At 47.2% G+C, this 27,835-nt stretch overlaps 1 protein-coding gene across 1 annotated transcript; it reads left to right on the top strand.

Moving 5' to 3' along the window:
• The first annotated feature begins 96 nt into the window (after window positions 1–96).
• TMEM9B (TMEM9 domain family member B) lies at window positions 97–27,604 on the top strand. Its single transcript, XM_029061187.2, has 5 exons — window positions 97–264; window positions 5,753–5,844; window positions 12,925–13,033; window positions 15,976–16,110; window positions 26,397–27,604. Exons 1-5 carry the CDS (start codon window positions 151–153, stop codon window positions 26,550–26,552), a joined length of 606 nt encoding a protein of 201 aa, XP_028917020.1. The 5' UTR covers window positions 97–150; the 3' UTR covers window positions 26,553–27,604.
• The last annotated feature ends 231 nt before the right edge of the window (window positions 27,605–27,835 follow it).

The raw sequence follows: 27,835 nt of genomic DNA, 5'->3' as shown, positions 1-27,835 counted from the left end.
CGGGAGGGCAGGGCGCGGCCGTGACGCGCGGGCGCGGCGGAGGCGGAAGCGGAAGTAGAGACGCCGCGGCGGCTCCCGGCCGGGTGCGCCCTGCCCTTTCCTTCCCCCGGGCCTGCTCGTCCGCCGAGCCGGCCGGTCCTGCCCTGCCCGATGGCGGGGCCGCGGGGAGGCGGCCTGCGGCGGTGGCCCCTGCTGGGCCCGGCGGGCCTGGCCTGCTCCCTGCTGCTGCTGCTGCTGCTCGGCCAGATGACCCACGCTGCCAAGGTGACACCCGCCTCCCTTCCCCTCTGCAGAGCCCCGCTGAGAGCTCGCCGCCTCCAGGAGGCCTTCCAGGACCGAGCCCCCTCCTTCCCTCCGCCCCCTCCCCCCATCTGCTCTTCCCCCTTCCCCGCCCTTCAGCGCTGTGCTCATTTGGATAGATTATTTACTACCCTGTTTATTTTGTTAATAAGGTGTAGATCCCCTCCATTCTATATAACATTTACTACCCTGTTTATTTTGTTAATAAGGTGTAAGATCCCCTCGATTCTATATATTTGGTACCCTATTTATTGTGTTTATAAGGTGTAGATCCCCTCGATTCTATGTACTATTTACTGCCTTGTTTATTTTGTTAATAAGGTGTAGATCCCCTCGATTCTACATAATATTTACGACCCTATTTATTTTGTTAATAAGGTGTAGATCCCCTCGATTTTATATATTGTTACCCTGTTTATTTTGTTAATAAGGTGTAGATCCCCTCGATTCTATATAATATTTACTACCCTGTTTATTTTGTTAATAAGGTGTAGATCCCCTCGATTCTATGTATTATTTGCTACCCTATTTATTTTGTTAATAAGGTGTAGATCCCCTCGATTCTATGTATTATTTGTTACCCTATTTATTTTGTTAATAAAATGTAGATCCCCTCGATTCTATATAATATTTACTGCCCTGTTTATTTTGTTAATAAGGTGTAGATCCCCTCGATTCTGTATAATATTTACTGCCCTGTTTATTTTGTTAATAAGTTGTAGATCCCCTCGATTTTATATATTGTTACCCTATTTATTTTGTTAATAAGGTGTAGATCCCCTCGATTCCAAATATTATTTATTGCCCTGTTTATTTTGTTAATAAGGTGTAGATCCCCTTGATTCTATATAGTATTTATTGCCCTGGTTATTTCGTTAATAAGGTGTAGATCTCCTTGATTCCAGATATTATTTGGTACCCTATTTATTTTGTTAATAAGGTGTAGATCCCCTCGATTCTATTTATCGTGATGATGTGGTCTTGTTTTTGTTTTGTTCTGTTCTGTTTTGTACAGTACTCCGCACATAGCCCTACGGAGAGCTACGCCACCTCTTCATTCATTCAAGAGTATTTATTGAGTGCTTACTGTGTGCAGAGCACTGTACTGAGCGCTTGGAAAGGACAAATCATTCAGTAGTATTTATTGAGCGCTTACTGTGTGCAGAGCACTGTACTAAGCGCTTGGGATGTACAAATCGGTAACAGATAGAGACTTTCCCCGCCCAATGACGGGCTCACGGTCTAATCGGGGGCCTCTGTTTTGCTTTGCTGTCCGTCTTCCCCGTTTAGGCTGTGAGCCGTCATTGAGCAGGGGATTGTCTTTATCTGTTGCCCAGATAGTCATTCCAAGCGCTTAGTACAGTGCTCTGCACATAGCCCTATTGAGAGCTACACCACCTCTGTTTTGCTTTGCTGTCCGTCTCCCCCGTTTAGACTGTGAGCCCGTCATTGGGCAGGGGATTGTCTTTATCTGTGACCCAATTGTCCATGCCAAGCGCTTAGTACAGTGCTCTGCATGTAGCCTTACTGAGAGTTACACCATCTCTGTTTTTCTTTGCTGTCTGTCTCCCCGGTTTAGACTGTGAGCCCGTCATTGGGCGGGGGATTGTCTCTATCTGTTGCCCAATTTTCCATTCCAAGCGCTTAGTAAGAGTTAGTAAGTATCATTATTATTGTGTTGCTATGAGAGAGTTGGTTCCAAAGAGTCAGGTAGACTGTGAGCCCGTCGTTGGGCAGGGATTGTCTTTATCTGTTTCCCAATTGTTCATTCCAAGCGCTTAGTACAGTGCTCTGCGCATAACCCTACTGAAAGCTACACCACCTCTGCTTTGCTCTGTTGTCTGTCTCCCCTGTTTAGACCGTGAGCCCGTCGTTGGGCGGGGATTGAATCTATCTGTGACCCAATTGTCCATTCCAAACGCTTAGTAAGAGTTAACAAGTGTCATTATTATTATCTTACTATGAGAGAGTTAGTCCCGAGGAGTCAGGTAGACTGTGAGCCCGTCATTGGGCAGGGATTGTCTCTTTCTGTTGCCCGATTGTCCATTCCAAGCGCTCAGTACAGTGCTGTGCACACAGGAAGAGCTCAGTCAATACGGTTGAGTGAATGAATGAATTCCAAGTGCTTAGTACAGTGCTCTGCACATAGCAAGCGCTCAATCAATACGATTGAGTGAATGAATGAATTCCAAGCGCTTAGTACAGTGTGCTGCACATAGTAAGCGGACAATAAATACTACTGAATGAATGACAGAGACCCCCACCACCCCATGGCCACCTCTTCCTGATGGAGACCCCCTTCCTACCCCGTTCATTCATTCAGTGTTACTGATGGAGCGCTTACTGTGTGCAGAGCATTGGACTAAGTGCTTGGAATGTCCAATTCGGGAACGGATCCCCTCCCCGGCTCCTCAGCCCCCACCCCCTGCCCCTGAGAAAGATAATAATAAGTAATAATAGCCATGATGGTTTTTGTTAAGCGCTTACTGTGTGCCAAGCACTCTTCTAGGTGCTGGGAGAGATGCAAGGTCATCAGGTTGTCTCAGGCGGGGCTCACAGTCTTCATTCCCACTTTACAGATGAGGTAACTGAGGCACAGTGAAGTGGCTTGCCCAAGGTCACACAGCTGACAAGTGGCCGAGCCAGGATTGGATCCCCCTCCCCCATCCCAAACCACCCCCCATCACACCACCACTTATTCATTCAGTCAGTCCGTCAGTTGTTCATTCATTCGTTCATTCAATCATATTTATTTATTCATTCATTCGTTCATTCAATCATATTTATTGAGTGCTTACTATGAACAGAGCACTGGACTAAGCGTTTGAGAAAATACAACTCAACAACAAAGAGAGATCATCCCTGCCAACACTGGGCTCACACTCTGGGGCGGTCCAGGCATCAATAGAAATAAATAGAATTGTAGATATATACACATCAAAGGAAGTAATTATCCAGTCATATTTCACTCAGTCATTCATTCAGTTGTTTTTATTGAGCACTTACTCTGTGCAGAGCACTGTACTAAGTGCTTACACCAATATTTCGTGACAGGACCTATTCAGTCAGTCGTATTTATCGAGCACTTACTGTACTGTACTAAGCGCTTGGGAAAGTACCATGTAACAATTAACTGTGACATTCCCTGCCCACAACGAGCTTATGGTTTAGAGGACGAGCCTGCCCATCCCTCGTCTGATCTTCCAATTCCTCTCATTCATTCATTCATTCATTCATTCATTCATTCATTCATTCATTCATTCAATAGTATTTATTGAGCACTTACTATGTGCAGAGCACTGTACTAAGCGCTTGGAATGTACAGTTCGGCAACAGAGGCAATCTCTGCCCATTGACGGGCTTACAGTCTCCTGTCGAGCCTCCAGTCATTCATCCAGTGGTATTTATTGAGCACTTTCTGTGTGCAGAGCTCTGTGCTAAGCTCTTGGAGGAGCACAATATAGCAGGGTTGGTAGATGTGTTTCCTGCCCGAATGAGCTTACAGCCTCCACTCCTCTTCTTTCATTCCAGTCAGACCAGAAATCCCCCTCTGCCACCCTGACTCCCTTGAATATAGTAATAATAATAATAGTTGTGGTGCTTAAATGCTTTCCTGGTTTGGGGATGACTTTTGCAGCAGAGGTTTTCTCCCCACAAACCACACACTCCTACTGATTCTCCTTAACAATGATGGTATTTAAGGGCCTACTAAGTACCAGGCACTGAATCGAGCACTGGGGTGGGTACAGGATCTTCAGGTCGGACGTAGACTTGCCCCACATGGGGCTCACAGTCTTAGTAGGATTTAGTCCCCATTTTACAGATGAGGAAGCTGAGGCACAGAAAAGTCTAGTGGCTTACCCCAGGTCAGATTGTCATTGTTTATTGTTGTACTGTACTTTCCCAAGCACTCAGTAGAGTGCTCTGCACACAGTCCTGTCTTACCTTATGCCCTCGAGTCACTTCCGGCCCATGGAAAGGAAACGTCTCTCCCGGAACACCCCACTGTCCATCTGCAGTCGTTCTGGTAGTGAATCCAGAGAGTTTTCTTGGTAAAAATCTGGAATTGATTTACCATCGCCGCCTTCCGTGTGGTCAGATCGAGTCTCCGCCCTCGACTCTCTCCCGTGCCGCTGCTGCCCAGCACGGGGGAGTTTTGACTTGTAGCAGATTGCCGTCCCCTCCCTAACCGCTGCCCCAGCTAGGAATGGAACGGACAGGCCTCTGCTTCACTCTCCCTCCCGTAGCCGAGACCGGCAGAGGACTGGAAACTCTCCAGGTGCCACCCTGAGAGGGGTCTGCACACAGTAAGCGCTCAGTAAATATGATTGAATGAATGAATGAATGACGAGGGGCAGAGATGAGATTAGAATTCCGGTCCTTTGACTCTCAGGCCCATGCTCTCTCCACTAGCCCACGCTCCTTTCCCCAAGGACTCTAATTTCACTGTCTAGGCAGTAAGCTTGCGGGAAGGGGAACGTATCTACCAACTCTGTTATACTCTCCCGAGCATTTAGTACAGTGCTCTGCATACAGGAAGTGCTCAATAGATACCATTGAGGATGATTTCACTCAGCTACCAGTTTTAAAGGTAGGGCTGTGCCCTTTCCCCACCGTAAAGGGGCAAGAGAATTGTAGAGCAGACAAGATTATCGGTCATCGCCGGGCCCGGAGACACCCTCCAACCCGGTAGAACCAGTCTTACTTCAGCTCCATCTTTTCCAGTCAGGTCGTCAACAACTGGCTGCTCCCAGATGCGTAACTTTTCTGGGACTTTGTCCTCGATTATTGCCTACCGACAGCTTTCTTACCCCTGGACTCTTTGCGCGTTACTATCCTGAAACTTCCTTCGATCAAACTATTCATCCGCACTCTGCCTTTCCTAAATCACTGTCGTATATCCAAAAAAAAAAAGTTGGAGAGTAAAAAGTACTGGAGAAGAGGACTATGGCTTTGGGTTGAGGAATTTCGTATTCATTTCCCCTCTGGTTTCTTTCTTCCCTACTGTTGCATCCACTTTTTTTCTGACACAACTGTGAGGTTCTAGTTCCTTTATTGTCTCTGATGGGATGAGAACGGATGTGCCCAGCTGAAATATTATGCTGTTTGGAAAATAGTCTCAGAATGAAACTATCAAATCTTTCAGTGATTGGCCAATTATTCTGGAGGAGATTGTGGGGGACCTTTTGGAGCAATGTGATATAATCTGAGCTATTATCTTGAAAAAAAAAAATAGGGACTTTTTCTTGAAAGTAAATTTTTCTCAGACTTGTTATGGAAAAACTATCTTAAGTTCGCAAGCAACAGTTATTGTATTTGGTAACAGTGAAATGTTTAATAGTTTTCTTGGGTTGTGTAGAGTATGCCGTAGATAATGTCCTTTCGTAAACAACAGTCTGGCAACTAACTGGAAATGAATTCTGTTAAGCATTTTTTTTTTTTTTGGTTACAGAATTTTGAGGATGTCCGATGCAAATGTATCTGTCCGCCTTATAAAGACCATTCTGGTCAAATTTATAAAAAGAACATAACCCAGAAAGACTGGTGAGTATCTTGGCTTGTAGAACTGAAACTGATCTCTTTCCAGATGATGGTAGAGTATCCAGAAACCTGAGTATGGGCAGGGAATTTTTCTTTGTAAACAACAGAGCCAAGTCTTTTCTGCATTGAAAAGAGCCCTGATGAGCATTTGTCAGAGTTTTCTTTAATACCCTCTAACTCTTCCACAATAGATACTGAGTTGAAACTCATTTTATGAAATGGATTTATCGAATCCTCTTGGTGTAATTTCCTATACCCTTTTTAATTCTTCCTATTACTGATTGATTTTTCTACAATCATTTAGTCTTTATGTGAGACGGTCCCTTTATAAAATAAAAGAAAGCCCAAATCAACCTTTAATGGGGAGCTCTAAATTATTCAGGCTATAACGGACAGTTACAATTGGTTTATTCAGACATGAAATCTAATTCGATGTCTGTTATCGGAATGAGAAATGAACTTCCCGTCCGAGTGTTTGGCCCTGGTTATTTCACCATCCTTCCGTTATCCAAGCTTTTCGGTCTTAGTCAGGAAGGCAGTTTGGTAGAATGAGGAAGCACTACTCCTTTGGTGCACAAGCTTTCATATTTAGGCATTTATGCATCCAAGTGGACTTCGATACTCAATCGGTCAATCAGGCAGCGGTATTTATTGAGCACTTACTGTGTCCAGAACACTGTACTAAGCGCTCGTGAGACTACAATGCAGCGGAGTTGGTAGATACATTCCCTGCCCACAGAGAGCTTACAGTCTAGAAGGGGAGACAGGAATCAGTGTAAATACATAAACTACAGGTATTTACATATGGATGGGGGGCTGAAGGTGGAGTGACTATCAAGTGTCCTAAGGGTACAGACCCCCCAAAAAGTAGGTAGGTTGGTTTTTTGTTGTTGATGGAAAGGATGAGCAGTTTTTATAGCTTACGTTTTACGTTAAGCCAAAGCTTACATTTTAGAACTGGCCTCCTTGACTTTAAGTTTATCAGGGGCACCCAGAGCTTAAGTATACATTCATTCATTCAGTTAGTCATATTGATTGAGCGCTTACTGTGTGCAGAACACTGTACTAAGCGCTTGGAATGTCCAATTCGGCAACAGATAGAGACCATCCCTGCCCAACCACGGGCTCACGGTCTAACAGGAGGAGACAGACAGCAAAGCAAAACAAGTAGTCACCCAAATATATCTGTATCTGGGTGCTCCTTTCCCAGTGCTTCCACAGTCACTCCCAGTGGGTGGTCAGGAGTTATTAACACTGATCCGGCCAGTGTTAATAAACACTGAAGAACAGTGTTAAAGAACAACGGGCAGGGAAGCTACACAATTTTCCCCAGCTGGAGACTGGGATTTAGATCTATTTTTAATATTATGGTGTCTGCTAAGCATTTTGTGTCCAGCAGGCACAAAGAGCAGTGTGGGGTATTTGTTGAGCATTTACGATGCACAGAGCTCTGTATTAAGCACTTAAAAGAGTGCGGTACCACATAGTTGGCTGCCTCCAACGAACTTACAGTCTAGAGTATGAATCAGGTTGGACACAGTCCTTGTCCCACACGGGGCTCACAATAATAATCATAATGTTGGTATTTGTTAAGCGCTTACTATGTGCCGAGCACTGTTCTAAGTGCTGGGGTAGATACAGGGTAATCAGGTTGTCCCACGTAGGGCTCAAAGTCTTCATCCCCATTTTACAGATGAGGTAACTGAGGCACAGAGAAGTCAAGTGACGTGCCCAAGGTCACACAGCTGACAAGCGGCAGAGCCGGGATTCAAACCCATGACCTCTGGCTCCCAAGCCTGGGCTCTTTCCACTGAGCCATGCATACTCACAATCTGAGTAGGAGAGAGAACAGGTATTGAATCCCCATTTTACAGTTGAGGAAAGTGAAACACAGAGAAGTAGCTGCCCCCGTTTAGGCCATTCAGAAGAAAACATTTGCCGTCGGCTGTCAGGCTTTCGTGTTTTCCCTTGTTATTGTTTGTATTCTTAATTTCCCTCTGAAAGTTCGAACTCGATTGTATCAGTATCTAGTACTAGATATCTTGTATCTAGTATAGTGTTTGGCACATAGTAAGTGCTTAACAAACGCCATTCCAAAAAAAAAAAGAAAAAGGTAAAATTAGGTGAGTTATAATAATATTAATGATGACATCTGTTAAGCGCTTAGTATGTGCAAAGCACTGTTCTAAGCTGCTGGGGTAGATACAAGGTAATCAGAGTGTCCCACATAGGGCTCACGGGCTTCATCCCCATTTTACAGATGAGGGAACCGAGGCCCAGAGAAGTTGAGACTTGCCCAAAGTCACACAGCTGACAACAATAATAATAATGATGGCATTTGTTAAGCGCTTAGTATGTGCCAAGCACTAGCTTGTTCTAAGCGCTGGGGAGGATACAAGTTGAGCAGATTGTCCCACGAGAGGCTCACAGTCTTAATGCCCATTTTACAGTTGAGGTAACTGAGGGCCAGAGAAGTGAAGTGACTTGCCCAAAGTCACCCAGCTGACAAGCGGCGGAGCCGGGATTAGAACCCACGACCTCCGACTCCCAAGCCCGGGCTCTTTCCTCTAAGTCGCGAGTTAGGGAATTTGTAAGGGACGGACGGGTCGAAGTCAGAGAAGTTCCTGTCTCTGGCACGAGAGGGAGGTGCTGCCTAGTTCTGAAAGTATGGAGAGGCCCTGAGCCTCCGCAGAGAATTTCAGGCCCGTTTAATTCCTCACCGTTCCTTCATCAGCGTCCAACGCATTGACTAAACGACTACCATTTGATGAGCATTGTGCTCAGCATCTGTCTACTTCACGGCAGGGCGGATGGAGCGCCCACCTGGGAGTCAGAAGGTCACGGGTTCTTATCAGCGTGGCTCAGTGGAAAGAGGCCAGGCTTGGGAGTCAGAAGTCGTGGGGGTCGAATCCCGACTCCGCCGCTTGCCAGCTGTGTGACTTTGAGCAAGTCACTTAACTTCTCTGTGCCTCAGTTACCTCATCTGTAAAATGGGGATTAAAACTGTGAGCCCCACGAGGGACAACCTGATCACCTTGTATCCCCCCAGCGCTAAGAACAGTGCTTTGCACATAGTAAGTGCTTAGCAAATACCACCATTATTAGAGAAGCAGTGTGGCTCAGTGGAAAGAGCACAGGCTTGGGAGTCAGAGGTCATGGGTTCGAATCCCGACTCTGCCACTCAGCTATGTGACTCTGGGCAAGTCACTTCACTTCTCTGTGCCTCAGTTACCTCATCTGTAAAATGGGGATTAAGACTGTGAGCCTCATGTGGGACAACCTGATTACTCTGAATCTACTCCAGCGCTTAGAACGGTGCTCTGCACATAGTAAGCACTTAACAAATACTAACATTATTATCCCACCTCTGCCACTTGTCTGCGGTGTGACCGTGGGCAAGTCACTTCCCTTCCCTGTGCCTCAGTTCCCTCATCTTTAAAATGGGGATTGAGACCGCGAGCCCCACGTGGGACAAGGGACTGTGTCCAACCCGATTTGCTTTTGTCCACCCCGACGCTAAATACAGTGCTTGGCACATAGTAAGGGCTTAACAAATGTCATTATTATTATTATTGCAAAAGATATAAAAAGAGATAGTTCCTGCTTTCAAGGAGCTTCAGTCTGGACTCTGGTTTGGGGGTTTTTTTAATGGTATTTGTTAAGCGTTCACTACGGGCCAGTCACTCTACTAAGCGCTGGAATAGATGCACGATAATCAGATTGGACACACAATATATCCTACATGGGGCTGGAAAGTCTTAATCCCCATTTTACAGATGAAGTAACTGAGGCATAGAAGTGAAGTGACTTGTCCAAAGTCACATAGCAGCAGACAAGTGGTGGCGGTGGGATTAGAACTCAGGTCCTCTTACTCCCAGGCCTGTGCTCCTTCCACCTGCCCTTTCTGCCCCACTCTGGGTGCCGGTGGTCTCTGTCCCTGGAGGCCCAAAGAGGGGATAGGCTGTGTGGGAGGCAGTGTCTGACTTTTTCTGACCCAAGAATAATAATAACGATGGTATTTAAGTGTTTACTATGTGCCAAGCACTGTTTTGAGCACTGGGATAGATCCAAGGCTATCAAGTTATCCCACGTGAGCCTCACAGTCTTAATCCCCATTTTACAGATGAGGTAGCTGAGGCAAGGAGAAGCGAAGCGACTTGCCCAAAGCCGCACAGCTGATAAGTGGCGGTGCCGGCGTTAGAACTCACGACCTCTGACTCCCAAGCCCAGGCTCTTTCCACTGAGCCACGCTGCTTCCTAAAGAACCATCTAGATGGACCGGCCTATTTGCCGGTATCCACCCCAGCGCTCAGTACGGTTATTAGGGCCGAGGCTCGGCCGTCGTCCCCAACGGGGAGGTTCCATCGGGAAGGTGGGAGCTGCGCTGCGGTCAGTCGGGACCCAGGCCCCTGGGGCCAGCGAGGGAAGCAGCGTGGCCCAGTGGATGGCGCTTGAGTGGGTAGAGACGAGTCAGAAGACCTGGGTTCTCATCCCGGCTCTGCCACTGGTCTACTCTGTGACCTTGGGCAAGTGGTTTAACTTCTCTCTGCCTCACTTCCCTCATCTGCAGCGTGGCTCAGTGGAAAGAGCCTGGGCTTCGGAGTCAGAGGTCATGGGTTCGAATCCCGGCTCTGCCACTTGGCAGCTGTGTGACTGGGCAAGTCACTTAACTTCACTGTGCCTCAGTTACCTCATCTATAAAATGGGGATTAACTGTGAGCCTCACGTGGGACAATCTGATTACTCTGTATCTACCCCAGCACTTAGAACAGTGCTCTGCACATAGTAAGCACTTAACAAATAACATTATTATCTGTACGGGGGGGAATTAAGACTGTGAACCCCATGTGGGACAGGGATTCTGTCCAAACTGATTAACTTGTATCTACCCCCGCGCTTAGAATAGTGCTTGACCTGTAGTAAGTGCTTCACAAATACTTGTAAGGAGCAGCATGGCTTAGTGGAAAGAGCACAGGCTTGGGAGTCAGAGGACGTGGGTTCTAATCCCGGCTCCACCACTTGTCTGCTGTGTGATCTTGGGCAAGTCATTTCACTTCTCTGTGCCTCAGTTACCTCATCTGTAAAATGGGGATTAAAAGTGTGAGCCCCACATGGAACAACCTGATAAACTTGTATCTACCCCAGCACTTAGAACAGTGCTTGGCACATTGTAAGCTCTTAACAAATACCATGATTATCATTATTACTAAATACCATCATTATTATTATTATCAAGCTAAACTGACTGGATTCCAGTTTCTTTCTCCTGTTAGCAATGGCCCACACAGTAGGAGGAAGGGGAAAGAGGCTAAATGCATTCTCATATCTTCTACTTCTGCTGGGGCTTTATGCAGCCAGAGCCAGAAAGTGGCCATCTGAAGGATGACGTCCTTTCTAATGTGTTCTCTCTCCTCGCAGGCAAATCTATAAAACACTTGGGGGGTGGGCAGATTGGATTCTGAACTGTTTTACTCTGCTGTCTCCCCTGATTAGACTGTGAGCCCGTCATTAGGCAGGGATTGTCTCTATCTGTTGCCGAATTTTACATACCAAGCGCTTAGTACAGTGCTGTGCACATAGTAAGCGCTCAATAAATACTATTGAATGAATGAATGAAATGCTGGCCTACTCACAATTGCTTCTTCTTGATTTTTGTTGGGGAAACCTAGTTTGTGAAAATGGTTTTCGTGTCCACTCCTCCCTCCCCTTCCTGCCAGCTCCTCCCTTGATTGGGGGCGGGAGGAAGGAGTTCAGGGCACCTAGTGCCCCTAAACTTCAGGGATTATTTTCCTGCAGAATCAATTGGTGGAATTTATTGAGCACTTACTGGGTGCAGAGCACTAAACTAAGCACCTGGGAGAGTACAGCAGGGTTGGTAGACATGTTCCCTGCTCACAGTGAGCTTACTGAACTCTTCATAGAGGAAAGCCCACAAGATAGTACACATCTCCTGTCCAGGGCCACATGCATTTGCTCACTGCTTCCTCTGACATCATGCTGCGCTGTATCCAGAGAGATCCACGTAATCAGAAGAATGATCTCTGATCCTGCTATCGCATTCTAGCTCTGCACACAGTAAGCACTCTTTAAATATGATTGAATGAATAAATTAGGAGGTGAAAACATGCATTCTGACCAAACCCTGAGTGTATTAAATAAACTACAGCTCTCAAGGGCTTTTTCCCTCCCTCCTCTCAGTGGTTTTGAGCATTGTCTACCTCCTCCAGGGTTCAGGATATACTAACTTGTAGACTTAGCATCGAAAACTAATGCCATAACATGCAGGAGTAAGCTAATGTAGGCATTAAAAAAAGAAGAGAACACTGTTTAACAGCATGGCCGAGTAACTGGAATCTACCTGGATCAGTGCAAGACTTTGGTACTGAGTAATTTTTCTAAAAAGAGGTTTTGCTAAATAACTGAGCCTACTGAGGAAGTTGTCCTCCGTGACTCACTTAGCTCATCTGTAAAATGAGGATTAAGACTGTGAGCCCCATGTGGGATGTGAACTGTGTCCAGCCTGATTAGTTCGAATTTACCCCACTGCTTAGTACTTTGCCTGGAACATAACGCTAAACAAATATTTAAAAAAAAAGTTGTTAGACTGAACCTCAAAATCTATTAAGTAATTAATTCATATTTTGCACTTTGCATTTTAAGTCACATTTGTGCTATTCACAGTGTAATCTCCGAACACAGCATAGAGGAAAACTACTCTATCCTCTGGACGGTAAGCTCACTGTGGACAAGGAATGTGTCTCCTAACTCTGTTCTGTTGTAGTCTCCCAAGCCCTTAGTACAGTGCTCTGCACACAGTAAGCGCTCAATACATATAATTGCTGGATTGTGTGGGTGTGGTTTCCTTCGCATAATGGATTGCCAAATCTAATTGGAATGATGTTTATCTTGTTGAGAAGGGAGATGAGAAGACTTGGCTGAAACTTATTGATCGATGGTGCTACAACTTCTTAGGAATTTTTTTGGTGGGGCCCTGTCTTCTAGTTTTCAAACCACATGTCAGTAAAAATGGTCCCAGGGTGAAGCCTCTTCTAAAAGGCCCACCTTTTCTGTCTTTTTTTCCAGTGACTGCCTCCATGTAGTGGAGCCCATGCCTGTCCTGGGGCCTGACGTGGAAGCATACTGCCTGCGCTGTGAGTGCAAATACGAGGAGCGAAGTTCCGTCACCATAAAAGTAAGCCACCTTCTCCCCCTGCGGACTCGAGGACCCGTGGGAATTGGGGAACCTGTGACCGCTAATGTCGTTTGAGCCGGTACAGGTCACTTAATCATGACTACTGTGTCAGCCTTCTCTCTGATCTCCCTTCCTCCTCTCTCGCCCCGCTCCAGTCTATTCTTCACTCTGCTGCCCGGCTCATCTTCCTGCAGAAATGATCTGGGCATGTTACTCCCCTTCTTAAACACCTGCAGTGGTTGCCTATCAACCTCCGCTCCAAACAAAAACTCCTCACTCTAGGCTTCGAAGCTCTACGCCACCTTGCCCCTTCCTACCTCTCCTCCCTTCTCTCTTTCTACAGCCCACCCCGCACGCTCCGCTCCTCCGCCGCCCACCTCCTCACCGTCCCTCGGTCTCGCCCATCCCGCTGTCGACCCCCGGGCCGCGTCCTCCCGCGGTCCCGGAACGCCCTCCCTCCTCACCTCCGCCAAACTGATTCTCTTCCCCTCTTCAAAACCCTACTTAAAACTCACCTCCTCCGAGAGGCCTTCCCAGACTGAGCTCCCCTTCTCCCTCTACTCCCTCTACCGCCCCCCCTTCACCTCTCCGCAGCTTAACCCTCTTTTCCCCCCATCTCCCTCTGCTCCTCCCCCTCTCCCTTCCCATCCCCTCGGCACTGTACTCGTCCGCTCAACTGTATATATTTTCATTACCCTATTTATTTTGTTAATGAAATGTACATCGCCTCGATTCTATTTAGTCGCCATTGTTTTTACGAGATGTTCTTCCCCTCGACTCTATTTATTGCCATTGTTCTCGTCTGTCCGTCTCCCCCGATTAGACCGTAAGCCCGTCAAAGGGCAGGGACTGTCTCTATCTGTTGCCAACTTGTTCATCCCAAGCGCTTAGTACAGTGCTCTGCACATAGTAAGCGTTCAATAAATACTGTTGAATGAATGAATGACAACAATTACAGTTGCGTTACTTGTCAAGGGCTTATTGTGTGTCAAACACTGTATTAAATGCTAGGATAGATACAAGATAACCAGGTCCCACAAGGGGCTGACAGTCTAAGTAGGAAGGAGAACAGGTATTGAATCCCCCCAGTCTACGAATGGGGCACAAAGGAGTGAAGCGACTTGGCCGAGGTCACCCAGCACATAAATTGGTGGAGCCGGGATTAGAACCCAGGCCCTCCGACTTGCAGGCCCGGGCTCTTTCCACGCAGCCTCCCATCTTCAATTGCTTCTATCACATCTATCCCACCTGTATCTTCTTTAGAAATATGAGTCGGTTAGAAGTTCCCTGCCGAGCTCAGTCTCCTAGAGCGGCACGTGGAACCGTTAGCTCAGGTCGGCAGAGTGCTTCGTCTCGGGGAAAATCCACCAAGGGCTGGGTGGGATGTTATATTTAACAGGCTTCCAGAAGTGACGGTGCGTCATCTCGACTCTTTAGTCAGCAGGCCTGCTGGAGCTGAGGCCGTCACCGAAAAACAACTCTGACAGCATAACCTAAACCAGAAAGTCGTTCTTGAAAATAACCAAAGTTTTCTACAGAGTTGGCTGGAATCCCAGAGAAAAAAATCTCCCTTTTTGGTCCTTTTCTTTTTCCGGTGTGTGAGAGGAGCGAGAACCATATGGAGAGCAGGGGTTGGTGAAGCCGCCCTCGATAGCGTGTTGAGGGTTTGTTGAAGGGATCGAGGTTGTTGTGCCAAAACAAGAAAGGAAGCTGTTGATTCATTATTGTCCTAAAGTGAATGGTAATACTTTTGCGTGCTTCCTGGAGTCTTTGAAGCCTCCAGCAGGAGTCTTTGACCAAGAATAGAATGTCTTCTTTCCTCCTTTTCACTCAGTTGAAAAGTTGTGGCGGATCTAGTTGTTTTTCTCACAAGGAATGCGGTTTAAGGGTTCCATTGCCGGCAGGGAACATGTCAGCCAGTCAGTCAAGCATATTTATCGAGCACTTACTGTGCGCAGAGCACTGTACTAAGCCCTTGGGGGAGAACAATATAACAGACACATTCCCTGCCCACACTAATGGACAGTCTCGAGATCTGCCCATAAGAGCTTACGTGTCCTCACTCTAGGCTTCAAGGCTCTCCATCACCTTGCCCCTTCCTACCTCTCCTCCCTTCTCTCTTTCTACCGCCCACCCCGCACGCTCCGCTCCTCTGCCGCCCACCTCCTCGCCGTCCCTCGGTCTCGCCTATCCCGCCGTCGACCCCTGGGTCACGTGCTCCCGCGGTCCTGGAACGCCCTCCCTCCTCACCTCCGCCAAACTGATTCTCTTTCCCTCTTCAAAACCTTACTTAAAAATCACCTCCTCCAAGAGGCGTTCCCAGACTGAGCTCCTCTTCCCCCTCTACTCCCTCTGCCATCCCCCCCTTTACCTCTCCGCAGCTAAAGCCTCATTTTCCCCTTTTCCCTCTGCTCCTCCACCTCTCCCTTCCCATCCCCACAGCACTGTACTCGTCCGCTCGACTGTATATATCTTCGTTACCCTATTTATTTTGTTAATGAATTGTACATCGCCTTGATTCTATTTAGTTGCCATCGGTTTTTACGAGATGTTCTTCCCCTTGACGCTGTTTAGTGCCATTGTTCTTGTCTGTCCGTCTCCCCCGATTAGACCGTAAGCCCGTCAAACGGCAGGGACTGTCTCTATCTGTTGCCGACTTGTTCATCCCAAGCGCTTAGTACAGTGCTCTGCACATAGTAAGCGCTCAATAAATACTATTGAATGAAAGTGTCTACCAACTCTAGTGTATCGTCCTCTCCCAAGTGCTCAGTCCAGTGCTCTGCACCCAATAAGTGCTCCGTAAACACCAGTGATCTATTGACCCCATCGAGGTCGATCAGCCTCCAGACTTCCCGCCTGCGAACAACTCTCCGATCGCCGTCCCAAATCCGAGTCCATCGGACCGAGCTGAAAATGTCACTCCTTTTCCCCTCTGTGTCCAGGTCACCATTATAATCTATCTGTCCATCCTGGGCCTCCTGCTGCTGTACATGGTGTACCTCACGCTGGTAGAACCCATCCTCAAGAGGCGCCTCTTTGGACACTCGCAGCTGATACAGAGCGACGACGACGTTGGGGTAAGTCCGCGTTTGGGGTAAGGCCTCACGGGGCCACCCATGACCCGAGCTTTGCTCTGGAACCATCTCGTGTGAATCTCCGAGGAACACCAATCGCCTCGTGTGGGAATTCGCCCAGTGGGGCAGGTCTGCAGAAGAAGTGCCAAAATAATAAATGGCATGTATGGTTTTTTTCCCCGCAAGTCGTTCGGTTGGTCTCTATCTAAGGAGCCATAGTTTGTAATGACAGCCCCATATCGATGGACAGTCTCGTCTTATGCTGTCGAGTCATCGCCGACCCATGGCGACGCCATAGACACATCTCTCCCAGAACGCCCCACCTCCACCTGCGATTGTTCTGGTAGAGTAGCCACAGAGTTGTCTTGGTAAAAATCCGGAAGTGGTTGACCGTCGCCTCCTTCCACGCAGTAAACTTGAGTGTCTGCCCTCAACTCTCTCCGGTGCCACCGCTGTCCAGAACAGGGGAATTTTTAGCATATTCCCTTCCACTGGCTAGCCGCTGCCCAAGCTAGGAATGGAATGGATATGTCTCTGCTTGACTCTCCCTCCCGTAGTCAAGATCGGTAGAATACTGCAGCGTGGCTCAGTGGAAAGAGCACGAGCTTTGGAGTCAGAGGTCATGAGTTTGAATCCCGGCTCTGCCACTTGTCAACTGTGTGACTGTGGGCAAGTCACTTCACTTCTGTGGCCCTCAGTTACCTCAACTGTAAAATGGGCATTATGACTGTGAGCCCCACATGGGACATCCTGATTCCCCTGTGTCTACCCCAGCGCTTAGAACAGTGTTTGGCACATAGTAAGCGCTTAACAAATACCAACATTATTATTATTATTACCGGAAACTCTCCAGGTGTGACCCTGAGGGGGGGATTGATGAACAGTCGTTTTTTATTAGTAGTAGTAAAACCGTAATAATAATAATAATAGTCGTATTTAAGCACTTACTCTGTGCCAGGCACTGTTCAAAGCGCCGGGGTAGATACAAGCTAATCAGGTTGGGCGTAGGCCTTATCCCACTTGGGCCCACAGTCTTAATCCCCATTTTACAGATGAGGTAACTGCAGCACAGAGAAGTGAAGTGACTTACCAAAGTCACAGCAGCAGACAAGTGGGTGGGAGGCAGGATTAGAACCCACGTTCTTCTGACTCCCAGGCCCGTGCTCATTCCAGGCCACGCTGCTTCTCTTGTAAGTGCTTGTTCTGTAGAGCGGCATGGTGAAGGGAAAAGACCTATTCTTCTTCATGGCCCCCTCCCTGCTCTTCCTTCCCAACTCTCATGAATGCCATCAAAGCCAAGAGGGGATTTCCCAGCCCCTTTTCTCTCTCTACCAAATAAAAGATCAGGTGAGAGCTCTTTGCCTCCCCAGTTGAATTACTACTGTAGCGTCATCGACTATGAGAAGCAGCGTGGCCTAATGGAAAGAGCATGGGCCTGGGAGTCAGAGGACCTGGTTTCTAATAGCCCCTCTGCCACTGGCCTGTTGGGTGACCTTGGGCAAATCACTTCACTTCTCTGTGCCTCAGTTACCTCATCTGTCAAATGGGGATTAAGACTGTGAGCGTCACGCAGGACAGGGACAGTGTCCAACCTGGTTATCTCGTACCTTCTCCAGTGTGAGGTACAGTGCTTGGCATATAGTAAGTGTTTAACAAGTACCAGTGAAAAAAAGCTTTTTACGAAATTACCAGTAGATTTCTTTGAAGTAAATAGCATAAAAACAGAGTTGTTTCTCTGTTTGTTCCTGGGGATTCATGGTGATGGCATATATCAAGTTAAAACTATGTGCCAAGCTGGGGTAGATACAAATAATTAGATCAGACCCAGCTCCTGTCCCGCAAGGGGCTCACAGTCGAAGAAGGAAAGCAGGTATTTCATCCCTGTATTACAAAGTGAGGCCCAGAGAAGTTATGTGACTTGTCAAAGGTCACACAGCAGGCCAGAGGCAGAACTGGGACTAAACCCAAGGGTCTCCTGCCTGCCTGTCCTTGCGCTTTCCACTAGGTCATGCTGTAGATGATGGGCAACCGCCCAAGGTTCTCAAGGAGTGGGAGATGCGGACCGAATATAGGCTGGAGTGGGGAGAGACAGGAGGCAGGGAGGTCCCTCAGGAGGCTGATGAAGTATTCAAGGTGGGATAGGATCAGTGCTCGAATCAGTGAGGTAGAAGTAGGGATGGAGAGGAAAAGGTGGATTTTAGCGATGTCGTGAAGGTACAACCTTTAGGATCTGGGGATCAGATCGACTACGTCAGGGAGGGACCAGGGAGATTTTAGGGAGGTCATACCTGCCGGTTTCAGTTTTATCAGTAAAATACATGGGTAGGTCATTGGGGTCAAGATGGATGAGGTGGGCAGATAGGGGTTTGAGGAAGGAGTGAAACAGCTGGCATAGGCAGTAAGCATGGAAGTCAATAAGGATGCAGAAATAAAGTTGCCAGACCGGAGGAAAGGGCAGAGTTAAAGCAGATGAGCATGAAAATAAGATGGATGAGGTTGACCTGGTGTCTGGATTTCTGTCGGCAGTGCTCTGCAGCTCATGCTTGGGAGCGGAGGAAGCGCTGCAAGGAGACGATCTAGGGTCGTGGGTTAGTGGCACTTGATCTGTGGAGAGGGGGGAGAAGGGGAAGTCCCAGAGTACAACGAGCTGTACGTAAAATCTGGGGGGGCGGGATTAGGATGGGCACCCAAGCTCTCGAGGGGTAGTACAGACTCAAATGCGTAGGTGAATAGAGTGGGGAAATGAGGGCTTAGTCAGGGAAGGCTTCTTGGAGGAGATGTGGTTTTAGTAGGGCTTTGGAGATAGGCAGGACTTCCAGCCCAGAGGGAGGATGTGGGCAAGGAGTTGGTGGTCCAACACCCTCTTCCCTTAATTCCTGTGCTGAAGATCTTTAGAGGGATGGTCTGGAATAGTAGTAAAGTGGACAGATGGCAGTGCGCAGCAATAATTTTTTTGACTGCTGCAAGGTACGTGGGCTGCACAGTGAGTAAAATTGGGGGATCCCAAAGCCATTTTTGGAAGCCAAAGTTCACCTTTAATTTGCATTTAAGTTCCTTCGTTTTATAACCCTAAGCAGCTCGATCTAGAAATGGTGGGTTTAACTGACATGGCAAGTAGAGGTTTGACTTTGCTAGAAGTTCGGGCTGGAGAAATGAGTTTATTGTGCTCCCTCTGGGAAAAAAACAGAGGGCTTGTTTACCTGACGCCTTAGCAACACATATGCATTTCACTGAAACCGGATGGTTGGTTTTTTTTCATTTCCCCAAAATCAGAAATCAGAAAGGCAGAAGTCCTATTCAAATGTGTTACTGGTTTGTGTCTAAAATATAAAGCATATGATGGTTTTTTTCCACCTTTCAGTAAGATAACTTAAATGCCTCTTGGAAATGTTTAATCCAATCCCAAAGACATCAATTGATATTTGTCTGTATTATGTAAAGGAAATAGAACTGTAGGCGGAATCAAGGAAGGTTCTGGGACTGAAAGCTAAAGACTCGCGCACCAAGCAGTTGGTTTATTTACTGTATCATATATCCATGACACATCTGCAGTATTGTCAAAGCATTAAGTTAAAGCATGTTTTGCTTCTACTGTAATTTTATCAGGTGTAAAAAGAACAAACCCATAAAGAGGAGAATTTCTATTTGCCTTCTGGTTCGGCCAGCATCCGTGGCCACAGACAACCGGTTCTGTCTTGTTCTGAGATAGAGCAGAGTAACAGACTGTTCTCGGTTTGAAGAGCTAGCAAAAGGGATTAAATTAGCTTGTAATGTCCTTAAAAATGTGTTCATAAGAAGTGTGGTTTTTTTTGTTTTTCCTCCTGGCTTGAAAAGTAAATAACAGATTCTCAGGACTAGACTGATTTAGGAGAGTTACATCCTCCTTCCCAGTCCCGTTTATGTTGGAACAAATCAGAGGAAATATTTTCTACACAAAGCTTATTAAAGCTCTCTATTCCCACAGCATCATTTTTGTATCCATTAAGTCACGCAGGGTGATGGAGAGGTCTCTCCATTGTTTGAGGCTTATGAGCTCTGGATCAATCAATCAGTGGTATTTATTGAGCGCTTACTGTGTGCAGAGCACTGTACTAAGCGCTTAGGAGAGAACGGTACAACAGAATTAGCAGACACATTCCCTGCCCATAACGAGTTTACGGTCTAGAGGATTCCTGGTCTTGCTCAGTTCCTGATGCATTTTATGACTGTGGCCAATTCCTTTGTCTCTCTGTGCCTTACAGGGATGACCCTGCCCTTTTCCCCTCTCTCCCCACCATCCTCAGTCATGTAAACCATTTTGAAATTTAATTTTTTTAATGGTATTTGGTAAATGCTTATTATGTGCCAGGCACTATACTAAATGCTGAGGTAGATACAAACTAATAAGGTTGGTCACCATCCATGCCCCACATGGGGCTCACGGTATTTATCCCCATTTTACAGATGAGGAAACTGAGGCATGGAGAAGTGAAGTAACTTGCCCAAGGTCACCCAGCAGACAGGCGACGGGGGCTAGGATTAGAATCCACGTCTTTTACATTTATTATCCCACTAGATACTCCCCCCACTTCAAAGCCTTATTGAGAGCACATCTCCTCCAAGAGGCCTTCCCAGACTAAGCCCCACCTTTCCTTTCATTCATTCATTCAATAGTATTTATTGAGCGCTTACTATGTGCAGAGCACTGTACTAAGCGCTTGGGACGAACAAGTCGGCAACAGATAGAGACAGTCCCTGCCGTTTGACGGGCTTACAGTCTAATCGGGGGAGACAGACAGACGAGAACAATGGCACTAAACAGCGTCAAGAGGAAGAACATCTCGTAAAAACCGATGGCGACTAAATAGAATCGAGGCGATGTACAATTCATTAACAAAATAAATAGGGTAACGAAAATATATACAGTTGAGCGGACGAGTACGGTGCTGTGGGGATGGGAAGGGAGAGGTGGAGGAGCAGAGGGAAAAGGGGAAAATGAGGCTTTAGCTGCGGAGAGGTAAAGGGGGGATGGCAGAGGGAGTAGAGGGGGAAGAGGAGCTCAGTCTGGGAACGCCTCTTGGAGGAGGTGATTTTTAAGTAAGGTTTTGAAGAGGGAAAGAGAATCGGTTTGGCGGAGGTGAGGAGGGAGGGCGTTCCAGGACCGTGGGAGGACGTGACCCAGGGGTCGACGGCGGGATAGGCGAGACCGAGGGACGGTGAGGAGGTGGGCGGCAGAGGAGCGGAGCGTGCGGGGTGGGCGGTAGAAAGAGAGAAGGGAGGAGAGGTAGGAAGGGGCAAGGTGATGGAGAGCCTCGAAGCCTAGAGTGAGGAGTTTTTGTTTGGAGCGGAGGTCGATAGGCAACCACTGGAGTTGTTTAAGAAGGGGAGTGACATGCCCAGATCGTTTCTGCAGGAAGATGAGCCGGGCAGCGGAGCCACTCCCTTCTGTGTCCCCCTGATTTGCTCCCTTTGCTCTTCCCCCCCAATCCCAGCCTTTAATTTATTTATTTGTATCGCTTCTAGACTGTAAGCTCGTTGTGGGCAGGGAATGTGTCTGTTTATTGTTGTACTCTCCCAAGCACACAGTAAGTGCTCAGTAAATACAATTGAATGAACTTCTTGAGGGCAGAGATTATGCCTACAGCTGTATCGATTATGCTATCTCAAGCACTTGGTAGGGTGTTTGGAGCTCAGTACCAGTAATGACTGATTGACCATGATCATTATTCAGATCACAAACATAAAAAGGGGCTGTGCACTAGCAATGCAGTAACCAGAAATGTAGATGATTTTGCTTGGACAGGATGGGGGAAGGAATTTTTGGAGAAAACTCTTTGATGTCTTTGAAATATGGACCTAGAAAGAAATGTGAACTGTTTCCCTGATCAGGCCAGGTGTTCCATAATTGCATGAATATTTTTCTGTGAGTACATTCTCTTTTGTATATTAATGTCTTTCTCCTCCTCTAGACTGTAAGCTCTTTGTGGGCAGGGAGCTCATCTACCAACTGTATTGTACAGTAGTCTCCCAAGCACAAAGTTCAGTGCCCTGCACACAGTAATCTCAATAAATACTACTGATTGATTGATAAGCTCCTAGTGGGCAGAGAACGTGTCTTCCAACTCTGTTATAGTGTATAGTACAGTACTCTGCACCCAGGAAGCGCTCAATAAATACCATTGATGGATTGATCTAACTATATATAATTAGTCCTTGCTACTCAGAGAAGGCAATGGTGAAATTCCTACTATCTCTTGTTAAAACGTATTTTTTAAAAAAATTGACATTCCTCCCTGAAAGTGATACCTAGGGGCCAGGCTTGTGATTTGGAATTTTGTACTGGAACATTTTGCAGTGTTGTTAAATACCATATTCTCAGAAAAGGGATCAGGAAGCTCAACAAAAGCAATAAATTATAATTGAATGCTTTGGCCATTTAAGCAGCTGTGTTTATGTCTTATTTGTCGATATTTTAGCACAGTGGCTTTTGGTGTAATGACAGTAAACATCGAGCTGCTTTGGTTTACCTTCCCCCAGGCCGATTGCTTTTCCAGCTCTAGTTATCTGACGGCTCTTTGCTCATCAATCTCATCCCAGCCCGTTCAGGGTCTGTGTGGGCCTACAAATTACACAGGGGTTGCTCAGCAATTAAATCTTTCAGTCCCTGTCCCGGAGTGGGGAACACCGGCGATCTGACTGGTGCTTTCTGAAGAAGGAAGGTGCATCACCCCAGAGTTGTTGTCCACGGTTTGTCTCATTTAAAGACCGAGGGCAGGGATCAGCGGCTTCTGAAGTGTGCGAACCCCTCTTGAGACATTCAGCTCTGAGAGATCTGTTCAGTTGAAAGATGAATTCTTCCAAACTAGTCCATCGGTGGTATTTATTGAGCGCTTACTCTGTGCAGAGCACTGTACTAAGCACTGAGGAAAGTACAGTACTTTATATTAATGTCTGTCTCTCCCGCTAGTCTGTGAGCTCATTGTAGGCAGGGAATGTGTCTGTTTATTGTTGTATTGTACAGTACACTATGCTTTGCACATAGTAAGGGCTAAATAATTATGATTGAATTAATGACTGAATTGACGAACAATATAACAGAATTAGCAGACACGTTCCCTGCCCACATACCTTACAGAGTGGTTTGGAGATTGTGGGTCAAACCTGGAAGCCTGGTATGGGCTAAGTGGAATTTAGGAATTTTGAGCTCAAGTTCCTCCTCTTCCACAGTGTTTAGACAAGCCATTAAACGTGTCTGTGCCTCAGTGTCCACACGGGGAAAAACAGTGTTCATACTCTAGTAATAATAATAATATGGGTATTTGTTAAGCGCTTACTATGTGCCGAGCACTGTTCTAAGCGCTGGGGTGGACAGAGGGGAATCAGGTTGTCCCATGTGGGGCTCACAGTCTTAATCCCCATTTTACAGATGAGGTAACTGAAGCACCGAGAAGTTAAGTGACTCGCCCAAAGTCACACAGCTGACAAGTGGCCGAGCCGGGATTCGAACCCCTGACCTCTGACTCCAAAGCCCGGGCTCTTTCCACTGAGCCACGCTGCTTCTAGTAGACCCAGGCCCCTTCGTTCTACCCCGGCAAGCCTAGGGAAAGTGCCTCCTTCAAATGAATTTCTACCTTGCTCCTGTCTGACTCATTCTTGGTCAATCAATCAATGGTATTTAGTGAGCGCTTACTGAGTGCAGAGCACTGTACTTCGCATTTGAGAGAGTACCATACCACAGAGTTGGCAAACACGTTTTTGCGGGATTTTCGTCATTGTCTTTTTTTAATGGTATTTGTTAAGTGCTTACTATGTACCAGGCACTGTACTCAGCTCTGGGGTAGATAGAAGCTAATGAGGTTGGACACAGCCCATGTCCCACATGGGGCTCCCAGTCTTAATCCCCATTTTCCAGAGGAGGGAACCGAGGCCCAGAGAAGTGAAATGACTTGCCGAAGGTCACACAGCAGATGAGTCCAGGCCTGGGATTAGAACCCAGGTCCTCCGACTCCAAGACCGCTCTCTTTCTACTAGGCCACGCTGCTCTGCTCTTAGCCCGTAACGAGCTTACATTCAAAAACACCAGAAGTCACTATAAGTGTCCTCAGGACCCGGGGCCCCACTTTGAAGGTGAGATGGGGGAAAACCCCAGATGCATTCTCGGTGGTTGGCAGCCCCTCTCTTACAAATTGGGCATCCTCGCTGGGAGGCAGTTAGGCATTCAATAGTGGGTAAGAGGAAAGCTGACTCTCGGACCACTGTTTTGCAAAGGTAGTTTGTTGGGAGGCGCTTGGAGGTTCCCCAGCTTAAAATGTTGCGTGAGATTCTTTTCTAGCCCGTTCTTAGAGGTATGGTGAACGTAACCTAGGGCTTCATGAGTCTGTCACTCGAGTTAATACCTGCTCTTGGCCAAAAAGACCTTGAAAAGGTGCTATACTAACCAGATCTACCCAGGATAACCTTTATTATTATTATTTGTGATTTTGTTACAAAGAATAGTCCCCTGCCTTCTCTTCTCTCCCCTACCAAGTCTGTTGTATGGCACTCCCCCAGGCACTTAATACAGAGCTCTCTACGGAGTAAGCGTTCCAAAAATACCGTTGATTCGATGGACTGGATGATTCAGGGCATAGCACTGCCTTTACCGGCCCTTTTCTTTCCTCTCGCCCAGCGCTTACCTGCCAGGGGGACTGGATGAGGGGTCTCAGGGTTGACGGTAGCCCCCACTCCTTCCCTCGAAGGAACCCAGGATCAGCCTCTCCATCCTCTACGGAGGGACTGCTCTCCTCCCACAGACCTCCTAGTCTTTCCTCCTCAGACCGTGAGCCCCATGTGGGTCAGTGACGGTGCCCGACCATGGACCCCCAGTACAGGGCTTACATTTTAAACTCCTTACCATCAGCTTTAAAGCTCTCAATCGTCTCGGCCCCCCTCCCCCCCCCATCATATCTCACTGATCTCCCACTCCAGCCCAGCCCACCCACTTTGCTCCTCTAGCACCGGCTTGCTCGCTTTACCCCTATCTCATCTGTCTCGCTACCGAACTCTTAATAGTAACAATAATAATGATGGTACTTGTTAAGTGCGTACGATGTGCCAAACACTGTTCTAAACCCTGGGATCGATATAGGTTAATCAGGTTGGACACAGTCCCTGACCCGCACTCTTGCCATTTTGCAGATGAGGGAGCGTGGACTGGTGGCTAGAGCACGGGCCTGGGAGGCAGAAGGTCATTGGTTCTAATCCCGGCCCCACCACTTGTCTGCTTTGCGACCCCGGGCAAGTCACTTCACTTCTCTGTGCCTCAGTTACCCCATCTGTAAAATGGGGATTAAGAGTGTGAGCTCCATGGGGGACAAGGACTGTGTCCATCATGACTAACTTGGATCTACCTCAGCACTTAGATCAGTGCCAGGCACATCGTAAGTGTTTAAAAAGTACCAAAATTATCATTTTCCCTGTTTGGACTGTGAGCCCGTCATTGGGCAGGGACTGTTTCTATCTGTGGCCGAATTGTTCATTCCAAGTGCTTAGTGCAGTGCTCTGCACATAGTCAGCACTCAATAAATACGTTTAAATGAAAGAATGAATGAAGTGCCTTGCCCAAGATCACACAACAGACAAGTGGTGGAGCTGGAATTAGAACCCAGACCCTGACGCTCAGGCCCAGGCTCTGTCCACTAAGCCATGCTGCTTCTCCCTCTGTCCTGGAACTACCCCTCCCAATCTCCATGTACATGAGACCACCACTCTCCCCACTTCCAAAACCTTATTAAGGTCACACTTCTTCCAAGCGGTCTTCCCTGATTAGGTCGTCCTTTCCCCAGCTCGCTGTCCTTTCTGCATTATCTCTGCACCTGGATCTGTGACCTTTGGGTATTTGGTATTGCCCTCCCCCCCCCCCCCCCGCCCGCCTTCAGCCCCACAGCACTCAAGCACTTATTTGTAAATTATATATTGCAAATTATTCGTATTAACGTCTGCCCCTCAAGACCATAAGCTCATTGCGGTCAGGGAATGTGTCTACCAACTCTGTTGTACTTTACCACATGTTTGGTACAGTGCTCTGCACACAGCGTTCAGTAAATACCATCGATTGATTGTTCAAATCCCACAGTAATCCTGATGACAGTGTTGCACAGGCTATAACTCTGTTCAAATTTGGATTTCCGTTCAACCGGCAAGCAAGACTCTTTAATCCCCTGGGATTTGCCATTCCCCGGAGATTGGCGTCCTGTTCCCGTGGCACTGATGTAAAAGCCCAGTCTCTGCCCCAACCCCTGATGTATTTATTTTTATTTTTTGACTTGTAGGATCACCAGCCATTCGCAAATGCCCATGACGTGCTGGCCCGTTCCCGCAGCCGGGCCAACGTGCTGAACAAGGTGGAATATGCCCAGCAGCGCTGGAAGCGCCAGGTTCAAGAACAGCGCAAATCTGTCTTTGACCGCCACGTTGTGCTCAGTTAATTGGGAGCCCAACGCCACGGCGACCGCAGGCAAGTGAGTAAGAAGGACCGTTGGAAAGAGCTGGCTGAAGTCTTCCTGTTGATTTTTATTTTACCTCCCGCTGAAGAATTTCGACCAGACTCTCGATGGATGGTTCCCAGCCGGTAGCAGCCACGTGTTTGATCTTTATAAAATATCGAAGTGTTATAAATGTTCGAAACCCACATCTCAGTAGCCAAAAGAACCCAATAAATAACTGTCCTTCTCTGGTGGCTTTGACTAACGATATTAAGCCCTCGGGCAAGTTCTCTGGAAGCGCGTAATATGTGGCAAGCATTCTCTCTTTCTCACTACAGCTCTTAGTGCGGATTTCAAAGTATGTACTATTTAAGGTAACTCTTTCAAGTTCGAGAGGTGGGAAGGCCCAGTTTTTCCATTTCACTCCTCAGCCACTTTGCCGAGCGGACATTTGTAAATATACGTTTCCCTCTGCGTTTCATGCTTTCTGCCCAAAGCCTCCATTTTGCCACCTAGTTTGATGTCTCATAGACGTGCTGACACTCCTGGTTGCTTTCCGGCACGGTGTGTGTGGTGCAGGTGGAGAGGTGCCCTTCCACAGAGCCTGGCTGAGCAAGTCAAGTCCAAAATGGCGGTTGACTTAGTGATTTCCCCTGATGTAGCTAAACTCATGTCTAGAGCAGGGCGCTCGTAGATGGATTGGCGTTAAGCTCGCTTGGTCTTCTGGCTGATGTGTGTGGGTCTTTGGTTCCTCCAAACCATCTCCTGGAATCTTTAGGGGTAAAGACTCAGGTCCGGGCAAACATGCAAAAAAGAAAATATATAGATATATTTCTGTAAGACCCGAGCTCGCTCGGGTTTGGTGGCACACGTATTCTCCAGCATTTTGGGTTATCGCGGATAGTGGCCGTTGGGTTTACCGGGTATGTATCTGAACTGTGACTTGAAGTTCTGTACTTCTCCCTCTGAGAGGTCCTACAGTTTTGGATAACTGGCTCTTTTCTTTCTATATCCTCTTTGGAATGGAATAATAAAAATAATTTTGGAAAAAGTTACTCTGGCGTCTATGCTTCGTCAACTCTCCCGTTCAATTCTTTCTTCAACCCAGGGCAAGTTTTTCAGTGAAAAAGCCCTCCGAGTCTCTGCATTAACCATTTGTTCAGTTGCTCTAGAAGTCATCAAATTCATTTATTCAGTCATTCAATAGTATTTATTGAGCGCTTACTATGTGCAGAGCACTGTACTAACCGCTTGGAATGAACAAGTCGGCAACAGATACAGTCCCT

Source organism: Ornithorhynchus anatinus, chromosome 3, assembly GCF_004115215.2.
Source record: "Ornithorhynchus anatinus isolate Pmale09 chromosome 3, mOrnAna1.pri.v4, whole genome shotgun sequence".
Taxonomy (NCBI): domain Eukaryota; kingdom Metazoa; phylum Chordata; class Mammalia; order Monotremata; family Ornithorhynchidae; genus Ornithorhynchus; species Ornithorhynchus anatinus.
Note: the sequence above shows the minus strand (reverse complement) of the source record. Positions and strands in the feature narration are given on the sequence as shown.

Coding starts and splice junctions, on each gene's coding strand:
- TMEM9B (XM_029061187.2), top strand. CDS start 151: ATGGCGGGGCCGCGGGGAGGCGGCCTGCGGCGGTGGCCCCTGCTGGGC. Junction 265..5,752: donor AGATGACCCACGCTGCCAAG/GTGACACCCGCC, acceptor TTTTGGTTACAG/AATTTTGAGGATGTCCGATG. Junction 13,034..15,975: donor GAAGTTCCGTCACCATAAAA/GTAAGCCACCTT, acceptor CTCTGTGTCCAG/GTCACCATTATAATCTATCT.